Source organism: Eurytemora carolleeae, unplaced genomic scaffold (assembly GCF_000591075.1).
Source record: "Eurytemora carolleeae unplaced genomic scaffold, Eaff_2.0 scaffold32, whole genome shotgun sequence".
NCBI lineage: Eukaryota > Metazoa > Arthropoda > Copepoda > Calanoida > Temoridae > Eurytemora > Eurytemora carolleeae.
In genome coordinates this window covers 214,461-234,324 of record NW_019396068.1, presented here as the reverse complement: position 1 = coordinate 234,324, position 19,864 = coordinate 214,461, and the positions used below count along the sequence as shown (strand labels likewise).

Sequence of the window (19,864 nt, the reverse complement as noted above, 5' to 3'; positions counted from 1 at the left end):
TAAAGTCTTGTTCTCCTGGTTCTCTTGACAACTCCCTAAATATCTATTAATCTTCTATAGTTCCCTAGATCTCTATATTTATCTCAACTTTCTATGTAAGTTAAAGTCTTGTTCTCCTGTTTCTCTTGATAACTCTCTAGGTATCTACTAATCTTCCATAGTTCCCTAGATCCCTATATTTATCTCCACTTTTTATGTAAGGAAAAGTCTTGTTCTCCTGGTTCTTTTGATAACTCCCTAAATATCTATTGATCTTCTATAGTTCCCTAGATTTCTATATTTATCTCAACTTTCTTTTTAAGTTGAAGGTTCTCCTGGTTCTCTTGATAACTCCCTAGGTATCTACTAATCTTCTATAGGTCCCTAGATCTCTTAAATTATCTCTACTTTTTATGCAAGTTAAAGTCTTTTTCTTCTGGTACTTTTGATAACTCCCAAAATATCTATTAATCTTCTATAGTTCCCTAGATCTCTATATTTATCTCTACTTTCTTTGTAAGTTAAAGTCTTGTTCTCCTGTTTCTCTTGATAACTCCCTAGGTATCTACTAATCTTCTATAGTTCCCTAGATCCCTATATTTATCTCAACTTTCTATGTAAGTTAAAGTCTTGTTCTCCTGTTTCTCTTGATAACTCCCTAGGTATCTACTAATCTTCTATAGTTCCCTAGATCTCTATATTTATCTCTACTTTCTATGTAAGTTGAAGGTTCTCCTGGTTCTCTTGATAACTCCCTAAATATCTATTAATCTTCTATAGTTCCCTAGATCCCTATATTTATCTCAACTTTCTTTGTAAGTTAAAGGTTCTCCTGGTCCAAGGGTGACTTTAAGTTACGTCTCAGTCCCTGTAGTAAAATAATGGTTAACAACCTAATATCCCTTTTCACCAGTTCTACGTCGTGTGACCATAGATTTCAAAACTGTTTTATGTTAAAGATTACTTTTATTAAACTTTACAATCAGGTATTCAGGGGGGGGGGATATGGGGGCTCAGCCTCCCTCGGGAATAGTGGAGGCTTTGATTTTCAAGGGGGTTCAGCCCTCCCCACCCTGTTAAGGAGCGGCCACTTATCAAAGCCCCCCCCCCCCCCAAACCACTATAGAAATTAGACTGAGTAATGACGTTTAGTTTTAAATTTCGAGCGATTTATATCTTCAATTATCAGAGAAGATTTTTGCCTCAGAGATATATGTAAATTTATAACTTGTAACTTTTTGAACCATTAAAAGGTCAAAATTCTTTCAGATAATTCTTTGTGGTACTTTATTTTCAGAAAACAGCCCCTGTTTTAGGTTGGTTTTATCGGTAAAGGGGGGGGGGCAAATGTGAATAATAGAAATTTAGAAAACATTAATTAATATTTCATTATGCCAATTTAGAAAATATAGGTAAAAAACAAAAGCACATCACAAACCATAGGTACAAGCTAACCCACACTATGATTACGCTGTAACAGAGCACTGTATGACACTCCTTAGTTTAAAATGGAAGACAAATATTTTTTCATCAATGATTTATCCTGCCTAGGACGAAATTCAGTGAAGAAATGTAATGCATATAAACCGTTATGTATTGTAATTCTTTTTCTTTGTTGCATTTTTAAGACCAAATATAGATTTGAATAATAATAAATTATTTCAAGTTCAAGAAAAGTGGTTCAACAAAGTTTGCGTATTTACTTCTACTTACTGTTCATTCAGTTTGGTCACAGACAACATTTTAGTTCAGAATCTTCGTGTCAAACTTACAAACATAAAATTCTAAAACCTTTGGAATTTTGATACAAACCAAAATAACTCATTTGACTTAATATGATCTTATTATGAGAAATACGTTTATTTACGGTAAGGTTTTTCAATCATCAATTCAGACAAAATTATTTCCGAAATAATAAAAAATTTAAGACAGGGTGTTCCTCAAGGTCCTCCTGTTGAACCCTATCTATAGAAGGAACGATCATTTACCTGACTGACACTACGCTCACACAATATAAATTATAAAACATAATCCATCTCGTATCTAGCGTAGGAATTCTTAGCATCGTTTGGTATTCTCGGATACCCAACTATTAGTGCGTCCTGACCGCCGATATAGAGCTGGTTATAAACCTTCCAGTATACGTCCCTCACCTTCCTAGCAGGGTGATAGAGACCCTGCATACAGTACTGGAGAACCTTGATAGGTCCCAGGGCTACCCGCATACCCTCGATAGCGTCCATGAACGCTTGAACGAGATGGGGAGAGGTTTCGAATACGTTCGGCCAAACGAAGTTCATGAGATGGACGAGGGCGTCCTCGCAGCCGAATCCGAACACGCCAAGGGCCATGTGTTTGATTGCAGCACACGCTGTCTGTCTGTGCACAAGATCTCTGAAATTAGAAAAAAAACTTAAAAATCATCAAAAACGAAAAAATCTTGAGAAAAAGTTGCGCAATAACTTTAATTTGATAAGCTTCAAAAATAACAAAAATAACACTATTCTTGTGTTAAATGTGAACTTGTATTTGTTTAAACATATAGCTAGCTTCTTTATAACGCATCGGCCCTAACAAAAAAAAATTATAAACCACATCATTGATTTTTTTCTCCGAAATATTTTTTAGAAAATTGTAAGAATAATAGTTTACCTGTCCATGAGAGCATCTTCTAGAAGAGGAGTAACAGCGTAAATATAATCTTTACCCATCTCTCCGATATATTCGAACAAGAAAGAAAGAGATTTAAGAACTCCGTTCTGGACATTTAACTCCGGAACCTGAAACAGAAACTAGTTAGTCAATATCCAGGCGTAGAGGTAGGCAAGGATACATACCCTATATTCGTTCATGAGTCCTGGGAGAACGGTGAAGGGGGAGCAGGTCTCGGCTACAATGGCGATAGCTACGGTGGTGCACACTCTGTTCTGTCTTTCCTGCACCTTCAAGTTGTTCAACAGGGTCGCCAACACATCATGGGGTCTATAGAGTACATTTTTATTCAACTAGAATAATTTAAAGTTATATTTTTATATTTAAAATCACTTACAAAGATTTAGACTTTAGAGAATGATAAAAAATTGGATTCCGAATGGCAAATTAATTCGTTCTTTTAAAAACCAAAACCCGGAATTTTTTTTTTCTCCGGTTCTGCGAAACAACTCTTTCTATTCTTTTGGGCTATATTTATATAGAAAAAAAGTATGATTCTTGAAATGGGTTCTATGGGAAATATTTGGACAAATCAAATCAAATAACATCAAATAAAATAAAATCAGGATGTCCTGCCGAACATATCCCAAAATTGAGATGAATTTGCTATATCAAGAACAAAGAGAGATAATATAGTTTGACGATGTTTACATTTGTTTTTTTTACTGGATTAAATATTTTTTTTTTGGGGGGGGGGATTTGTCTTTTTAAACTTATCCAGGTACTTATATTTAAAGACTTTATTAACTTAATTTACTTACCCGATAGCTTTAGCAATATATCCAAAAGTATTAACAGTAGCTCTTCTAATCGCCTTCTTGTGCGCTTTTAATAGCTCTAGGAGTTCAAAACAGATTCGCATCCATTCTCTTGCAGAAACATATTCGGGACCTACAAGTAGTATTTGTTTGACAGCTGATCTAGATTAATCTAATAAATAATATTAGTCAAACTCAGATATAAGAGAAATAGCAGGAGTGAATATTTTACTAAAAATAAATAAATATTTTCCCAGAAGTTAGGTATGTTGGCCAAATTTTTTGGGTTTAATTCGAAAATGAATTATTTTCAGGGAAAACTAAATAAATTTTTGTGTAAAATGTATTAAAAATCATCGAAAAAATGCAAGTTTTTATGTTCATGTTTTCATTTTTTCCCCGGACCTTCATTAAGCATAAATTCTTAAAATCTCCCGAGAAGTAGTTCAAATATCTCTTTCTAGTTACGCTAAACTAGGGAATTCTAACCTAATCAATTTTTTTTAGAGCTTTTGTCATTCAGAAATTTTTCGGATTCTTAAGAATATTTTTTGGGTTAAGATAGAAATCATTTAAATTACCTCTGTCTGCAATCCTTCCCACAAGATCTATACAATTCTCCTGAACCTTCTCATGTCTGTTCTTCAGGATCGGAGTCAGCCTTGGGAGAAGATCCTTGATCGGAGGAGTCATCTTGGTCATTCCAATAACATTAACGATAGCTTTGAGAGCTCCGAGGATAGATCCTAAAACCTCGGGATACTCCTCTCCTAGATACTCGTACAGAACAACCTAGAGTACACAGCGTTCAGAATGATTTTAAATTTGAAGTGGCATGTTATGAAAAACAGATGAAAAAAATAACTAATTTAACTTAGAATGTCAATGAAAATTTGTGGGAAAGTGCAAGATTTGTTTTAAAAAGAAAATTGAAGATGTAAAAAGATTAGAGATCGTTAAAAATAGAAAAATATCAAAAATCCTTTTTGAGGTCCATGTGGTTCCGAAACAAACATTAATTGCCAATCTTAATTTGTAAATTTCCAATTGATTTTAGATCTACTTTCGTAGTCAGCCCTAGAAATAATTGTCATTATCGGCTTGTAGACGGGTGAGTACTATACATATACATCCTAGCTCTATTTTTAATTAAGAAACTAGTAAGTTTAGGATCAAAAGACTCAGGCAGAGAAACTTCTTCTCAAACAGTTTAAAAGTACCTAAAATGAGAAATATGCACTGCAGTGCAGGGGTACATTTATATTCATGAAAATTATTTAACCCCCCCCCCTTCTGCTTCTTGCATCTTCTGTTTACCCACAAGCATTTCTGGAATTGTTCAGGCTTTTTCGCGGAATCCCCCTGACGGCCCTGAGATTATGTTGAACCTTACCCCTAAATGTCCCATGAGCTTCTCCTCCTGACAGGTCTTCATGACAACAGCAATCCTGGAGATAAGATCGGCGGCCTGCTGCCGAACCTTGGCCGATTTATTGTTCAACCTCCAAAGAATTGTTCCACAGATCTGTGGCAGGTATGGTTTGACACGTTTACTCAAACTGTTAACGATAGTACCGAATCCGTTCAACATAACTACATCCTCGGTAGTTTGTTCCTGGGAATATAAAACATGAAAAATCAATTTTAAGACAAAATTTTAATTTTAATTTTGAAATGCAGTATTTTAGGAATTGATAGCTCGCTTTAAGCTACAATTTGTTACTCCCTATATCTTTGTAACCTTTTGATGCTGATTATTTCAAACTTTGAATATTTGCTCTAGCAGAATTCACAGTTTAAAATAACAAAGGTACAAGCCAAACAACCGCAACAATAAAAGGATTAGGAAATAAAGTTTGTGTGGATTCACTAGGTACTGTTTAATCAGATCTGTAGGTGAAACAAATGCAAACAAATATTCTTGTACTTTTTTAATTTTAAATAAATCTTTGTGCCAGTTCCTATGATTGACTATTTTTATTTCTAAGAATTGTTCATGTGCAAAGATAAGATTCTTAACGCTATAAAAAAACTTTGTAAAAAATTCTCTGACCTGGAAAGCGTACAAAATGCCGTCAATGAGCTGTTCCTCCAACCTACTGTCCACATCAGCAGCTCCCAACCCTCCCATGATCTTCTCGATGGACTCCATCACCATTTTCCTGTACTGCTCGTTCTCATCCTTTAAGTCGTCCACCAACCTAAACAATCATGATAAATATATTTGTAGGTCTAATAGAAGACATTTCTAAAAATGCTTCGACGCAGACTTACTTGCGGAATTTTGGTACCTTACATATATTATTGAAATTATTGTTTAAAAAGCATAAAAGCTAAAAATTGAAGAAAAGTTGAAAGCCTTTTAAGCGTTCTTAATAACCTTTTAGAAAACAAATGGCCCAACCCGTCAGCAAAATATAAATTTATTAACTCAAAATTGACAATGCAAAATAATTTTACCTATTAATAATTTCTGATGCTCCAACTCTGTTCGCAATCTCGACTGTAGTGTCCACCAACTGCCTGTAGTTCCTTCTGTCCAACGCCATCCTGTGGTTCCAGAAGTGTTTAAAGAAATGCGGGAGAATATCGTCTTTAATGTACTGCGCCTCCACACCATCCGTACTGCAGCATTGTTTAACAACCTTGAGGACGATCTTTTTCATCTCCTCGTCGGGAGACTGGAACTCCCTGATCAGGATCAACATCACCTCCCTCGTGTAGTAGTTGGCGTACTCGGCGTCCATCAACGGGATCAGATATCCAATAGCCTGAGAAATATAGATTAAGTAAAGACTGCCAGAGCCGTGTCAAAACACGCCAACAAATAAAGTATTCAAAGTTGGATTCTCAGATCATCCAAAACTTAGAAACTCACAACTCAGAACGCCCCCAAATGCCCCCCTCCCCCCAAATTTGCTTAATTTGTCCAATTATTAGAAAATCCATAATTTTTATCTTACCTTTAGGAAAGCAGCTAAACCCTTTCCTCTATGAGTCCTGATACCCTTCCAAAGAGGTTTGAGAACGGAGTCAAAGCTCTCAATACCATACGGAGTGGCGGCTTCAGCTAGAGCAGCCAAGGCCAGAGCAGTAATAGTTCTTACTTTCTGCTGCTCATCAACCAATCCGTGCTCGATGATCTCAACAAGAGCTCGGAGATGGGGCAGGATCGCACATCCCATGAGAATAGCGATCTGTTGAACAATCTTGATACCAGTATGACGCGCCTGCCAGGACTTCTTGGATCTACACACGGCCTTCAAGAAGGGGAGAAGGGAGGGGATCCCTAGAGCTGACGCAACAACAGCGAAGGCTCGAGCTGTTGTGTTTCTGACGTACTCGTCAATGTTGTCAATATCGGGTCTCATGGTTGAGATCATAGTGGCGAGTCCGGCCGCCTTAGCAAGGTTAGAGATGATCTCTCGTCCCTCAACACGAGCGTAGTAGTCCTCGTCAATCAGAAGTGGTTCAATGACGACCAAAATTTTATGAACATAAGGACGAACAAGATCGTCAAGCTTGTAGAGAACACGATCGATAACCTTGACGAGAAGATGTCTCTCTTGATCCTCCAGAGTTGGAGACATGAGAAGGGGAAGGATCTGGTTAAAGAGTGGTCCTGCTCCGAACTCTCGAGCCTTGTCTGTAATTCTTCTCAGAGCCGACTTTCTCATTGGAGGAGTTCCGTTCTTGATTTTCAGGAGAAGTTTCATGATGGTTCGTTCCTTGAGCTCCTCAGGAGACAACATCTCTTCATCAACATCAACAAGAAGTTTGTCGAAGTACTGCGCATCCTCAGGCTTGAGAAATGGAAGATTTTGTCCCTTAGGTTGATTATCAACAAACTTTGCAGATTTATCCAAAGTTTCTGTCTGCATGTAAAATCCTTGAGGGGTCGCGCCCAGCATAGGAGTGGGAGTAGCTGTAAGCTTCCTTGCGGGAGTCCTGATCGGGATGTATCCTGTAGGAGGTTGGAGAACTTTATATCCAGGAGGAAACATATGATCCAGGTCGTCATCGGAGAGAGGACGGTTTCTCTCATCAATCTCTTTCTCCCAACGATAGGCCTGCATCTGCTCAGGAGTCATCTGCATCATCTGTGCAGGACTAGGAGTTGCCATGCCCATAGCTTTCTGCCCAATTGGAGTAACTCCGCTTGGAGTCATCATACTGGGTGTAGCTCCACTAGGAGTCATACTTGGAGTAGCTCCTGGAGTCATACTTGGGGTAGCAGATCCACTGGGAGTAGCTCCTCCGGGTGTCATGCTAGGAGTAGCTCCGGGGGTTTCGTCCCACCTAGATCTACGCTTACTGGCAGACGGAGTAGGAGTCTCCGATATAATCTTGTCTCCAGGTTGTGTAGATCGGGGAGTTTCAGCCCAACCTGCGTGAGCCGGAGTTTCACGATCTGTTCTTGGGGTTTCATCCCACCTATTCCTTCTAGTACTAGCACTAGGAGTAGCTGAACCATGCCCAGGGGTTTCTGCTCCCTGGTTCTTCTCCCTACCCGGAGTAGTGTGAGCGGGAGTAGGATCCCACATTCTGTTACCAGGAGTACTTGCTCCTGGAGTTTCTGAGCCAGGATCCTTCCTACCAGGAGTCTCTGCCCAGGCGGCGGAGTGGGACGGAGTAGTTGCTTCAGCAAAGAAAGCTGCAGCGGGTTTCTTAGCTGTCTTTGACGGGGTTTCGTCCACAGTTTGATCCCATCTCCCTTTCCTCTTAGGAGCTGCTTTAGCTGCTCCATTCGTGTCAACTGCCTTGAGAGTTCCGTCCTTCGCCTTCTCCGCCATCTGTTTTCTGTAATCCGCCTCTGTCCCTTTTAGAGACTGTTCCTTCATGATCTCAGCATATCCTCGAGACCCAACCTCCGGAGTTTTACCTCCATCCGCGAACGGATCCAACCTCGCCGGAGAAATCTGTTGTGCGCGTCTTCTCGCCTGATATTCAGACTCGCGACTAGCAACAGTAGGGCGCTTGTGCTCGGAGAACGGATCATAATCCTCGTTACTCTTGGCAACATCATTAAGGAGAGCCAGGGGTGCAGTATAGGACGCTCTCTGTCCTCTTCGCTCCGGGGCCATACCTTCATCGTCGTCATCTTCCTCCTTGGATGCAATACTCGTCATATATCCCTCGAACCTACCCTTCCCTCCGTAGATCTCTGTATCGAATATACCAGATTCATTGAGTCCAACACGTTCATTCTCCTTAGGAATATCCTCGTCTACAGGCTGACTGGCACGCTTGGCTTGGATTGCAGCAATCTGAGCCTCAATGTCTAAAAACAGAAATAAATAGTTTTGACATGTTTTCTTCTCCTTCTATTGGCTAGAGTAAGATTGAATTAAAAATAAAGAAAATGTAAATCAATCAAAGACTATGGCCTTAATCTTGATCATTAATATATTTGGATCACGCAAACTTGCTTCTCAAATATTAGTTAAAGAAAGTTAAATTAAGAAAATATTGATTCTAAGAGGAGATGAAAAAATAAGAAACTTGATTAAAAACTAAATAAGTTCCTAAAAAACGATTTTTGGACCCTCCCCCCACCTATTAATTTTGTACATGCATCTCATATTCAACACATGGATAAATTTGGTCATCCATAAAAATAACCAATCTCAAGACCATGACGACAAATAAGTCTCAAATAACTCAATTTTGATGTTAAGCGATCCTTTAACATAAATTAAAAGAATATCGGCAAATTATAGAATACTTGGTCATACCAAATTTAGAAAATCGCTGATCTATGAGTTAATTCTTGATTTAGTTCTTACCTTCGTGAGTTTTCGGGGCCTGTTCCATCTTTAGATTCTGTGATTATCTTCTATTTCACGTAAAATATCACTAAATTTTGTTTCGTAAATTCAAAACGTTTTGTTTAAGCAAGCGGCCATGTTGGAATAACCAAACCGCGACCGACTACACTCACAAAACAATTTAGACTTTTAAAAAGACGACATTTAAAACTATAACATTTTTAAAAATTTAGGCAAATTGCAAATTCCTGCATACGTCACTTTCTCTGTCTCAGTCTGAGCTCTCCAAATTTTCATCCAGGCCATAGAAAAATCCCCCAGGCCATAGAAAAATCCTCCCGCCCCCAAGAGTAATTCTTAAAAATATATACCCCTCTGACCATGACTTTCTCACAAAAAAAACATTATTATGAAAATTACATTCCTGAAGTTATTACTCTAATATTCCATATCTAATTCTGAAAAGCAAAGAAATAAGACAAAATATTCAATTAAATGTATTAATGTTTTTATAAAAACTAATATTCTTCACTAGATATTTGATCAATTATCTTTTACAACGCTGTACAATGTACACACATGTACAGTGTACACATTAAAATCATTCAATGTAAATCATGAAATAACATATTTAAGTAATTGGGTTGAAAATGGCAAAATCAAAACTAAATATTTGTATTTTGTGTTAACTGGCATTTCATTTCACATTTTATAAAATAATTGAAATATTATTTTATAATTTCTAGAATTAAATAAACTAAAATAGTAGATAACTCAGCTAACAAAATAACAACTAATCATTATCCCTCACTTTAAGTTTTTTGACAAATAAAAAAAATTATGAGTAGAAAAACTGGAATTATAAGAAATGACCGGAATTATAGAAAATCTTACAGTTTACACAGATAGGACAGAACAAGAAGCATCAAAAATGTTTGTTTTTTCAAGTACATGTTTGTACCTAGCTATACACTTCGACTTGCAAGGTGCCGTGAATTGAATAGATCGTAATATTATTATTATTATTATTATTATTTTATAAACAATCAACCTACAGACAAAGCACCATGACCTGTAAGTTATAAGAGACTTCTCTCATCCCATCTGTGTTATCTATAATTACTGTACACAATCACAATTTCTTATTGATTCTGATGTAAATAAAAGAATTATGTGTAAATTTGCATGAAAAAGGGTAAATAAATAATCTCTCCCGGACTGGTGCAGTCTCCGTATACTAGAATAAGTCTTTTAAGTTTCGAGATTTTACTCCTCAAGTTTAAATATTTATGATAAAAATGCTGATCCCCTTTCTCTTAGAGTTATTTCTACAGGAATCAAATTGCACGATTCACATTTAATAAAAAAGAAAAGTTTGAAAGTTAATGAGCAAGTTATGAGGAGTGGAGGGAGCTTGTTGTAAATATATATTCTCGCGTTCCAAAACAATAAATAATGAGTTTACCACTGTCAATAATTTCTCAGGCCTGGTTTTTACAATTGAAATAAAAATTCTAGAAAATTGTTAATTCTCAGATCAAAGTTTAAACTATTAAATTCTGATATAAATTCATAAATGTACAAAATGTTTGCTCATGGTTGAATAAAACAACAAATCACTCAGATTAGAGCAGAAACCTCTGTAATCAGAGATCTTAGTGGATTGGAGTTAATCTTAACAGGCAGTTTCTAGCTTACAAGTCTTTAACTAGACCAGTCTCATATTAGCTTACAGTTTAGTCATAAGTTTAGTTTGCGAAATGACATTATACAGTAAACCTAGCCCCCCCCCTCCCCACCCAAAAAAAATAAGTCTAAAAGCACCATTTAAAAGTTCTGAAGATAAAACAATAAAATAAGTCCTTACTCCTTAGATAACAAAGTCTCGAGTTAAAAGAATTGAATCTTTGCCACAAACTCAAATTTTCTAATTCCTATATCTTAAGATTCTAATGGTGTAAACCTTTGATGAATTAAACTTAGATTTTTTGGTCTAACAAAATTTATAGTTAAAATATCTAATGTCAATGTCATTGAGTTGCAAAGATATAGGGATTAGAAAAAAGTGGCAAAGACTAAATTTCTTTGTCGAGAGGTTAATTTTTAATAAGTGAATCAACTCCAATCCAAGTTCTCTGAATGCGGAGTACGGTTACTCAGTCGCGGTTTACTTGATGTGTGAAGAACTAAGATTGGGGGGATAGGGGTTGTGTACACTTCATACTGTGACGTAATAGTTCATCAGAACAAAACAAAAATTGTGAACAAAGATCGAATTTTGTGAAACTGTTGTTTACTACCAATCTGAGCAGTTATAATACACCACCAGCCCACCTCCACCTTAGTTCTTGACACATTGATTTGCTTAAACTATGTGTTAGGCTCGATTCAGGGGTTGAACTCTACTAGGAATGCAAGATGGATTTAGAATAAACAACTACATGGTGAAGACATCTAGGAAGTTTAAACCTTCAGGTTGAAACATCTAGGTTTATCCAGGATGAACATCTCCATGATAAACAGCTGCAGAATGAAAACCTTCAGGATGAACACCTTCAGGATGAACAGCTGCAGAATGAACACCTTCAGAATGAACTCCTCCAGGATGAAAAACGCCATGTATCACTCGACGGCAAAACCACAAGTCTCTTCAACTGCCTGGGTCAACTTATCACTCATCTTCTCAAAGGTTTCGTAAGGCGGCATATCCAACCTGGATAAAAATAGATCAAATTTAGACAATTTTTTAAGTTTAAAGGGATCGTAAACGAAATTAAAAAGCGGTGCCTGATCAAAAATGCATGAGGCGGAATATTGAAAATTGCTTATTTTTATTTGTGGTTTCTTAAAAAAGTTGCAATTGCTAGAATTTAACACTTTAAACGATTATTGATCAGATAAAGGTTTAAAGGTACTGTTGTGAATCAGGCATACTCTTTAAATTTAAGGTCACATGAAATTACAACGAAAAGAAAAAATGTTTTCGGAGAAAAGTAAAAAATGTGACTGTCAACTATTTAAAGTGTGAACCTGTTGAAGCAGGTGTGGGCCTTGGGTAGGTTGTTTAGATCTACGTCCACCAGGTGGAGAGTAAACAGACGAGGACCAGCAGCTCCTGTAGAACCCTGGAATACAAGATTAGATTGATATAGATGAATAATACAGGGACCTGGAATACAAGATTAGGTTGGTATAGAGGATTAATACAGGGACCTGGAATACAAGATTAGGTTGGTATAGAGGATTAATACAGGGACCTGGAATACAAGATTAGATTGGTATATAGGAATAATACAGGGACCTGGAATACAATATTAGATTGGTATAGAGGAATAATACAGGGACCTGGAATACCTGATTAGATTGGTATATAGGAATAATACAGGGACATGGAATACAAGATTAGGTTGGTAGAGAGGAATAATACAGGGACCTGGAATACCAGATTAGATTGGTATATAGGAATAATACAGGGACCTGGAATACAAGATTAAGTTGGTAGAGAGGAATAATACATGGGCCTGGAATACAAGATTAGATAGGTAGAGAGGAATAATACAGGGGCCTGGAATACAAGATTAGGTTGGTAGAGAGGAATAATACAGGAACCTGGAATACAAGATTAGGTTGGAATAGAGGAATAATACAGAGCCCTGGAATACAAGATTAGGTTGGTACAGAGGAATAATACAGGGACCTGGAATACAAGATTTGGTTGGTATAGAGGAATAATACAGGGACCTGGAATACAAGATTAGGTTGGTATAGAGGAAAAATACAAAGACCTGGAATACAAGATTAGGTTGGTATAGAGGAATAATACAAAGACCTGGAATACAAGATTAGGTTGGTATAGAGGAATAATACAAAGACCTGGAATACAAGATTAGGTTGGAATAGAGGAATAATACAGAGCCCTGGAATACAAGATTAGGTTGGTATAGAGGAATAATACAGGGACCTGGAATACAAGATTAGATAGGTAGAGAGGAATAATACAGGGACCTGGAATACAAGATTAGGTTGGTAGAGAGGAATAATACAGGGACCTGGAATACAAGATTAGATAGGTAGAGAGGAATAACACAGGGACCTGGAATACAAGATTAGGTTGGTATAGAGGAATAATACTAAGACCTGGAATACAAGATTTGGTTGGTATAGAGGAATAATACAGGGACCTGGAATACAAGATTAGTTTGGTAGAGAGGAATTATACAGGGACCTGGAATACAGGATTAGATAGGTAGAGAGGAATAATACAGGGACCTGGAATACAAAATTTGATGGGTACAGTGGAATAATACAGGGACCTGGAATGCAAGATTTGATTAGTATAGAGGAATAATACAGGAACCTGGAATACAAGATTAGGTTTGTACAGATAAATAATACAGGGATCGGTTTTGAAATCTGTGTTTGTTTTCAGACTTACAATCCATTTGATTCGAACGCGGATCCAGATCATGGATAGGTTCATTTGGCCAAAGGGCTCCAGGTCATGAGTACATCTTTAAAATTTTACAACAGAAACATTTTCGAAATTTTCATTCTCTTTTCTTTGGCAAAGTTATATGTGGAAACTTCATTTACCCAATAGGTCATGATCTCATTAGGCGACACTTAAAATTTGTACTTTGAGACCAGAAATGGATCCTAAAAACTGGTTCTTTGGATCCGGGGATCCACATAGTTTAAGGATACGGAATGTAGCATAATATCAAAAGGCATGTTGTTTTCCTTCTTATTTATACTTTTCCCAAAAACTTCATTTATATCCCCATAAACTCCTTAACTATTCCCTATTCAGCGAATAAAACCTAAAATTATTTTTTTGTTTTTCGAAAACGGGGAAATGATTTTTCGAGAATATATACCCCTGTCCTAAGAACTGGATAAATATGTATTAAAGTTGAACCTGAAGAGCCTTGAACCCTTGTAAGGGAACTCTACTGGATCCTGTTACAAACTGTAATAATCTTGCTCTCATCTCCTCAGAGTAACCTTCAACTATCTTCCAGAACCATCCAACCTTAAAATAATAATAGCCATTATTAAAATAATAATAATAATGATAATGATGATAATGATGCTAATGATGCTAATGATAATGATGATAATGATGATAATGATGATAATAATGAAGACTGTACCTGTATTGTATCTGGTTGGCAATGTTTAAGCCTGGTATTGGATCTCCAGTCTTCAAGATCTATCTTCCCTAGTCCTCCAATCACAAGCTCCAACTCTCTCTCATCGAAGGATTTCAACAGACATTGAGGAATCAGTTCGTTAAATCCTTTCTGCAGAGCTAGAAACTGTTGCTCTATCCCGTGCATAAACCTTCATTTAACAAATTCTTAATATTGGTTTTAATTTCCCCTTGAATTTTATTCTTTTATTTATCTCCTTTCATGTACCCTTTCATGTACCCTTTCATGTACCCTTTCATGTACCCTTTCATGTACCCTTTCATGTACCCTTTCATGTACCCTTTCATGAACCCATTCATGAACCCTTTCATGTACCCTTTCATGTACCCTTTCATGTACCCTTTCCTTTCATGTACCCTTTCATGTACCCTTTCATGTACCCTTTCATGTACCTTTTCATGTACCCTTTCATGTACCCTTTCATGTACCCTTTCATATACCCTTTCATGAACCCTTTAATGGGCTCTTTTATGACCCCCTTTCATATAATTTACAAATAACCCGTCAAATGTTAGGAAAATGCCACTTTTTTAATGTGAAGATTATTGTAATTTCAATCCTTAACATATTTATTATTTTTCTATCTTTATTAAATACTATTATACCTGTAATTTACGTAAAGCTTAACATATTCCTTCTTATTCGATTCATTTACAGGAATATTCTTCCCGTTCTTCTTCAGCTCATGCACCTTACAACAAAACAATCAAAATGTACCAACAAATGTTTACAAAATTGTTAAGTAAAAATGTTCAAATATCCGAAATTTAACAAAATATATGGGATTTATTTTTGCTGACGGATTAAGCAAAGAGAAAATGAAGGTAACAATCGGAATTTGACATGTTTAAAGATAGAAAAATGACAACATCTTTTCCATAATTACTCAAGAAGATTTAGTCCCTTTACAAACCTTTAAGCATCCGAAGCTGTCATGTTCCACACTGAAGGTTGTATCAATAATATCCGTGATGTCATTCTCCAGCATCCACTTCAAGGAGGTGTACAGGTTCGGGTCCACAGACTCGATGTCCATCAGGTTGATGGACTTATTCAACAACATCTTGTAGAACGGCATCGTGAACCCACCGTCAATATAATGCCCGTGAAACATTGCAATGCCTAAATTCACAATTTTATTTTATAAACTTGATATTTCTAATTTTTTATGAACCCAAATGTAAAATTGATAAGAACAAAGAAAAAAAATTATTTAACATTGTATTTCTATTTATCTGCCCCGTTCTTCTAACCTTATCAGCGATAACTTCGTTAATTTTTCTAAAACTTTTAAGGTTTTGGACTTTTAAAAGCGTGTGGTACAAATAATATGAACTTGTGAAAGTTATCAGATTTTTGGTTGAAAAGTTCAAAAACTTTAAAGTTTAAAAAATAAACCAAATTATTGCCTTTCACTTGTTAAAATATAATATCTTGCACTTAAAATCAGAAAATTATCTATATATATATAAGTTGTAATCACTATTTGTCTGTCTTAAATTTTGATTGCGGAACTCAGGAGACCCACGGGAATGTTCTTAGCTTGGTTTTGAGATTCCGGTAAAATCTAAGTGTGGGTAACTCAAATTAATCTAGGCAGCGCTGGGTTCCCATACTAGTACACAATAAACCCTGATTCAATAACTGAATTTGATCCACTCACCTATTATCCTTCCAACAAAATGAAAGTAAGAAAGATGATCTGGGTTGATGGAAGAATCAGCGTTGATCTGTAGAGTGTAGATGTCATCTCGACTAAAACAAATAAATGTTACAAGATTTTTCATAAATAAAATTTATCTCCAAAGAATTACAGTATGCTTAGGAAATTTATAAGGGTACTGTAGTAAATCTGAAATTCACTATAATACACTATTCACTCCCTTTTGTATTCCTGTTATCTCACAAAGCTTGCATCTATATTAAGCATTAATCTCAGTTTGTTTGGTTGAATGTCCGATCATAACTCATGAACCCCTGTACCAATTTGCCTCAAAACTTTATTGGGAAACTTGGGAGAACCATGGGAGTATTCTTAGCTTGTCTTTCAGACCTCTTCAAGTCAGCATCATTGCAAAAACTGACTCTCCAATATGGGGCTGCGTGTTAAACAGCATCTGGCTATCAATGCCTTCCCCGTCTCAAGTTTTCATAAATATACTTTAAAAATATTTTATTTTCTAAATGTAATGTATGCTTGGGACAAAAATATATATTTGATTTGATTTGATTTGATTTGAAGATTACAAGTTGAGTGAGTCGACTTGTATAGGAAAAAAATAGCTAAAATCGTAATAAACGACCAAGTGCGGGTAAATGGCGGGAGTAACTGAGTAACCTGGGTAACGCTGGGTTCCCAGCCTAGTATACTATATGCACCTGTACTGGAAGAGCCCGTAGTACGGATTAAGCATCTCATGAGAGAGAAGATACAACCACTCCCTGGCAACTCCTCCGTAATCCAACCCCTCCTCCATCTTAAACTTTACCATCAACCTCTTCCTCATATCTTTGGGTCGCATCTTCACCACCTAAAAAAGATAAATTTGTTCAAAATCAGAAATATTAAAAATAACAATTAGTATTGTAGTTTCAATGACTTCTTCAAAAAACAAGGGTTTTTTATTACTTTTGTCAGAACAATATTTTCTTTAAATAAAAGATTTTCTATTGATATTGGGGTTGATTCCACAGTAAAATAGTAAAACAAGATTCATGCCTTTACTTTAATAGTACATTTTACATCTAAGTAATTTATTTAAGCGCACTTTTGAAAAAAGATACATTATTTTTTTTGGCAGAAACTAAATGGAAATTAAAACGGTACCGTTAGATTCATAAGATAGATCAAGTTCATCCAAAACCGTCTTTGTGTAATTTTCCCGAACACTACCTTTGATTAAGATATTAACAGTTTACTAACCTGTCTGTATGAATCCTCAAAAACCTCCTGCCTAGAGACCTCTAGTCTACAATGTCCCGACTGTGCCTGGAGAGAGCTTAGTTCACTACGGAGCACTTTCATTTTAGCAACTAAATCACGTTTATATTTTGGAAGACATTCTTCGTTTTCAAAGAGAATTTTAGGTGAACTAGATTTATTGTTCTGGGGAGAGGGGACGTATCCAGAACTGGTTCTTACTCCGGGTCCAGGATCCTGCAGGGAGTCGGATCTAGGGGAAGATGAATCTCTTTGCAGGATTGCAAGATTGGGAAGTATGTGAGGAGCTCTGACGTTAGTTACAGCAGGGTTTGGCGGACGAGCCGGGGGTTCCAGAGCCATGGCTAGACAGCTCATTGCTAAACCGTCAACCTGCTCATCAGCCGGAGCAGGCTCGGGTTCCGAAGTCGGAGTTTCTGTCGGTAGAGGGGGTAGGGGTCGACTTGATTTAGCTGGAGACATATTGACAGGTGTTGGAGGAGATATAACTGAGTGGAATACGTCTCCATTGCTGGAGGCAGGAGTGGAGGAAGGACCGGAGGAACTCAACCGCGGAGGAAGAGGTGCAGGAACACTGTTTTGATTTTCCGTTCTCCCGTTTCCATTTTCACCTCGAGCATTAACTATATCCGTCCCACTGTTAGTATTTTCATTCCTGTTTTCTCCAATCTCTGAACTGTTTCCGTTCTCAGTCCTAGGTTTAGATTCTGATCTTGACTTCAGCATTGCTTTGATCAAACTAGTATTAAGACGGGGATCGGTGAACTGGGTGGTTCTATTATGATGATTAACAAAATATCCGCGACCGGACGGAGTTTCTCTTTTCTCCCAACCCGGAGGTAGGGTTCCTAACTCCACACCCTCTGGAGGTACAGCGTCCCTAGGTATCCTTGGATCATGCCAAGTGGATATCCCTGAAGGTACGTGATGAAAGTATATTTGCCCCTGCTGAGTTGTTCTCATCTCGAATCCAGCCGGTAGATCCTGGGGTTGGTGGAGAACCGTCCTGGACATAAACCTTTGCTTGTTAGCTTCAACCTTATTGTTCCCGGGGGTTAGAGGATCACAGGGAGGAGGACGCTCTCCCTCAACCAGATCTACAGGATCTGGTTCAGGACGCCGAGGTGTAGAGGAGGTAGGTTCCCCTGTAAAGGATTGAGCGGCTGATGGAAGACTAGTATCGGTCGGAAACCGAGGATTGGATAAAGGATTGCTATTCTCAACGGCAGGACGAGTGGGACGTTCCCATTGGGTCGTCCGGAGATAGTGATTTACGTAATAAACTCGTCCTGAGGTCGTCCTCCTCTCTTCCCATCCTTCTGGAAGGTCGGCCGGACAACTGAGGTTACCCAGGGGATCAACGACCGCATTAAGACTTCCGGTTCCGTGCCCGTCCCTAGAGAGAAGAGAAACCACTATCTGACCTTTCACCGGAAGTGGATTGTTATTGTCGGAAACAAGATCTAGTCTCTGGTATCCAGTATCCTTCAACCTGTTGATCGAGTTCCCCAGGAGACGAACACAACCTAGAAAACCAGCTCCGCTCTTCTTCTGAACTTTTTTATCGTTCCAAACACTGATAGTTATGGCATCTGATTTCCCAATGTAGAGATCATAATGTTGGTTCCATTTAGGATCCAAGGTGTTTCTACTGATGTCTGTTGTGTGAGTTTGTCCTGAACCGTCGACGCTGATACGCGCGAACGGGTCTGGGAGTCGGAACAGGTCGCGCTTGGCTAGATTCCGCGCACAGAGAATAGTGACGCGAATCTTAACAGACCCATTTCTGTTACTCATTTTACCCATTTATACTTTTCATGTCTTTAACATTTTTCTGGAAAAGAATCAATCTTAAAATTAAATGTTTAAATGCTTGAAAGATTGAAAACATTATTAATACGACATCCGCCAGTTGTATTTGATGAATAAATCCCGACATCTAACCAAAATTGGTTTGAAAATTTGGTTCAAGATTAAGCATAATTATTCAAAGAAAACCTTAAAGTTTTTCAAAACTACGTAAGTTTTAAAATGATGGATATAACCTTAAAATTGTTGCTATAATATTTACAAGATTCCAGACGCGCCCAGGGTAAGCGCAGGTTTTGTTTTAATTAAGCCGCGTTCATTTAACATTATTTACATTTGATGTAGAAATCAATCAATCAAAATCTTTTGCTGCTTAGGGAGCAAAAGGAGGAAGAGAAGGTGTAACGAGTGTAACACAGAAAAATTAATTTAAAGATTTTTGCATTCTTAGGGGGTACGGGGGCAAAAGAGGGGAGGCAGACCCCCTGGGATGCCCCATCTCGGAATACGCTACAGACTCAGACCAAATGATATTCCAACAACTCCCTTTGTCTTTTTAATCCTTTCAATCTGATTCATCTGAGGTTACATACAGACATACCTGAATTCGTGCAATCCTATGGATGTTTTTTACGTTAGCATTCGATTTAGAAGAACTCGTAATTTGAAATCTTCAAGCTCTTC

At 37.3% G+C, this 19,864-nt stretch overlaps 2 protein-coding genes across 42 annotated transcripts; both read right to left on the bottom strand.

Moving 5' to 3' along the window:
- Nucleotides 1-1,815: 1,815 nt before the first annotated feature.
- Nucleotides 1,816-9,380, bottom strand: LOC111711120 (splicing factor 3B subunit 1). Its single transcript, XM_023485378.1, has 10 exons — nucleotides 9,236-9,380; nucleotides 6,413-8,730; nucleotides 5,910-6,220; nucleotides 5,503-5,650; nucleotides 4,843-5,064; nucleotides 4,031-4,241; nucleotides 3,453-3,582; nucleotides 2,817-2,961; nucleotides 2,632-2,759; nucleotides 1,816-2,373 (listed from the first exon to the last, which is right to left on the bottom strand). The coding sequence occupies exons 1-10, from the start codon at nucleotides 9,261-9,263 to the stop codon at nucleotides 1,998-2,000; spliced, it is 4,017 nt and encodes a 1,338-aa protein (XP_023341146.1). The 5' UTR covers nucleotides 9,264-9,380; the 3' UTR covers nucleotides 1,816-1,997.
- An 859-nt stretch (nucleotides 9,381-10,239) lies between these two features.
- LOC111711158 (E3 ubiquitin-protein ligase SMURF2) lies at nucleotides 10,240-19,231 on the bottom strand. 41 transcript variants are annotated; one of them, XM_023485525.1, is made up of 12 exons: nucleotides 17,354-19,231; nucleotides 16,810-16,961; nucleotides 16,094-16,185; nucleotides 15,344-15,552; nucleotides 15,036-15,121; nucleotides 14,371-14,560; nucleotides 14,136-14,249; nucleotides 12,248-12,342; nucleotides 11,518-11,930; nucleotides 11,294-11,403; nucleotides 11,085-11,122; nucleotides 10,240-10,857 (listed from the first exon to the last, which is right to left on the bottom strand). In XM_023485525.1, exons 1-9 carry the CDS (start codon nucleotides 19,175-19,177, stop codon nucleotides 11,840-11,842), a joined length of 2,853 nt encoding a protein of 950 aa, XP_023341293.1. In that variant the 5' UTR covers nucleotides 19,178-19,231; the 3' UTR covers nucleotides 10,240-10,857; nucleotides 11,085-11,122; nucleotides 11,294-11,403; nucleotides 11,518-11,839. The 41 variants fall into 41 exon arrangements, with proteins under 41 accessions (XP_023341293.1, XP_023341312.1, XP_023341285.1 ...); XM_023485544.1 differs by having other exon boundaries at nucleotides 11,294-11,387; XM_023485517.1 differs by having other exon boundaries at nucleotides 11,552-11,930.
- Nucleotides 19,232-19,864: the final 633 nt, after the last annotated feature.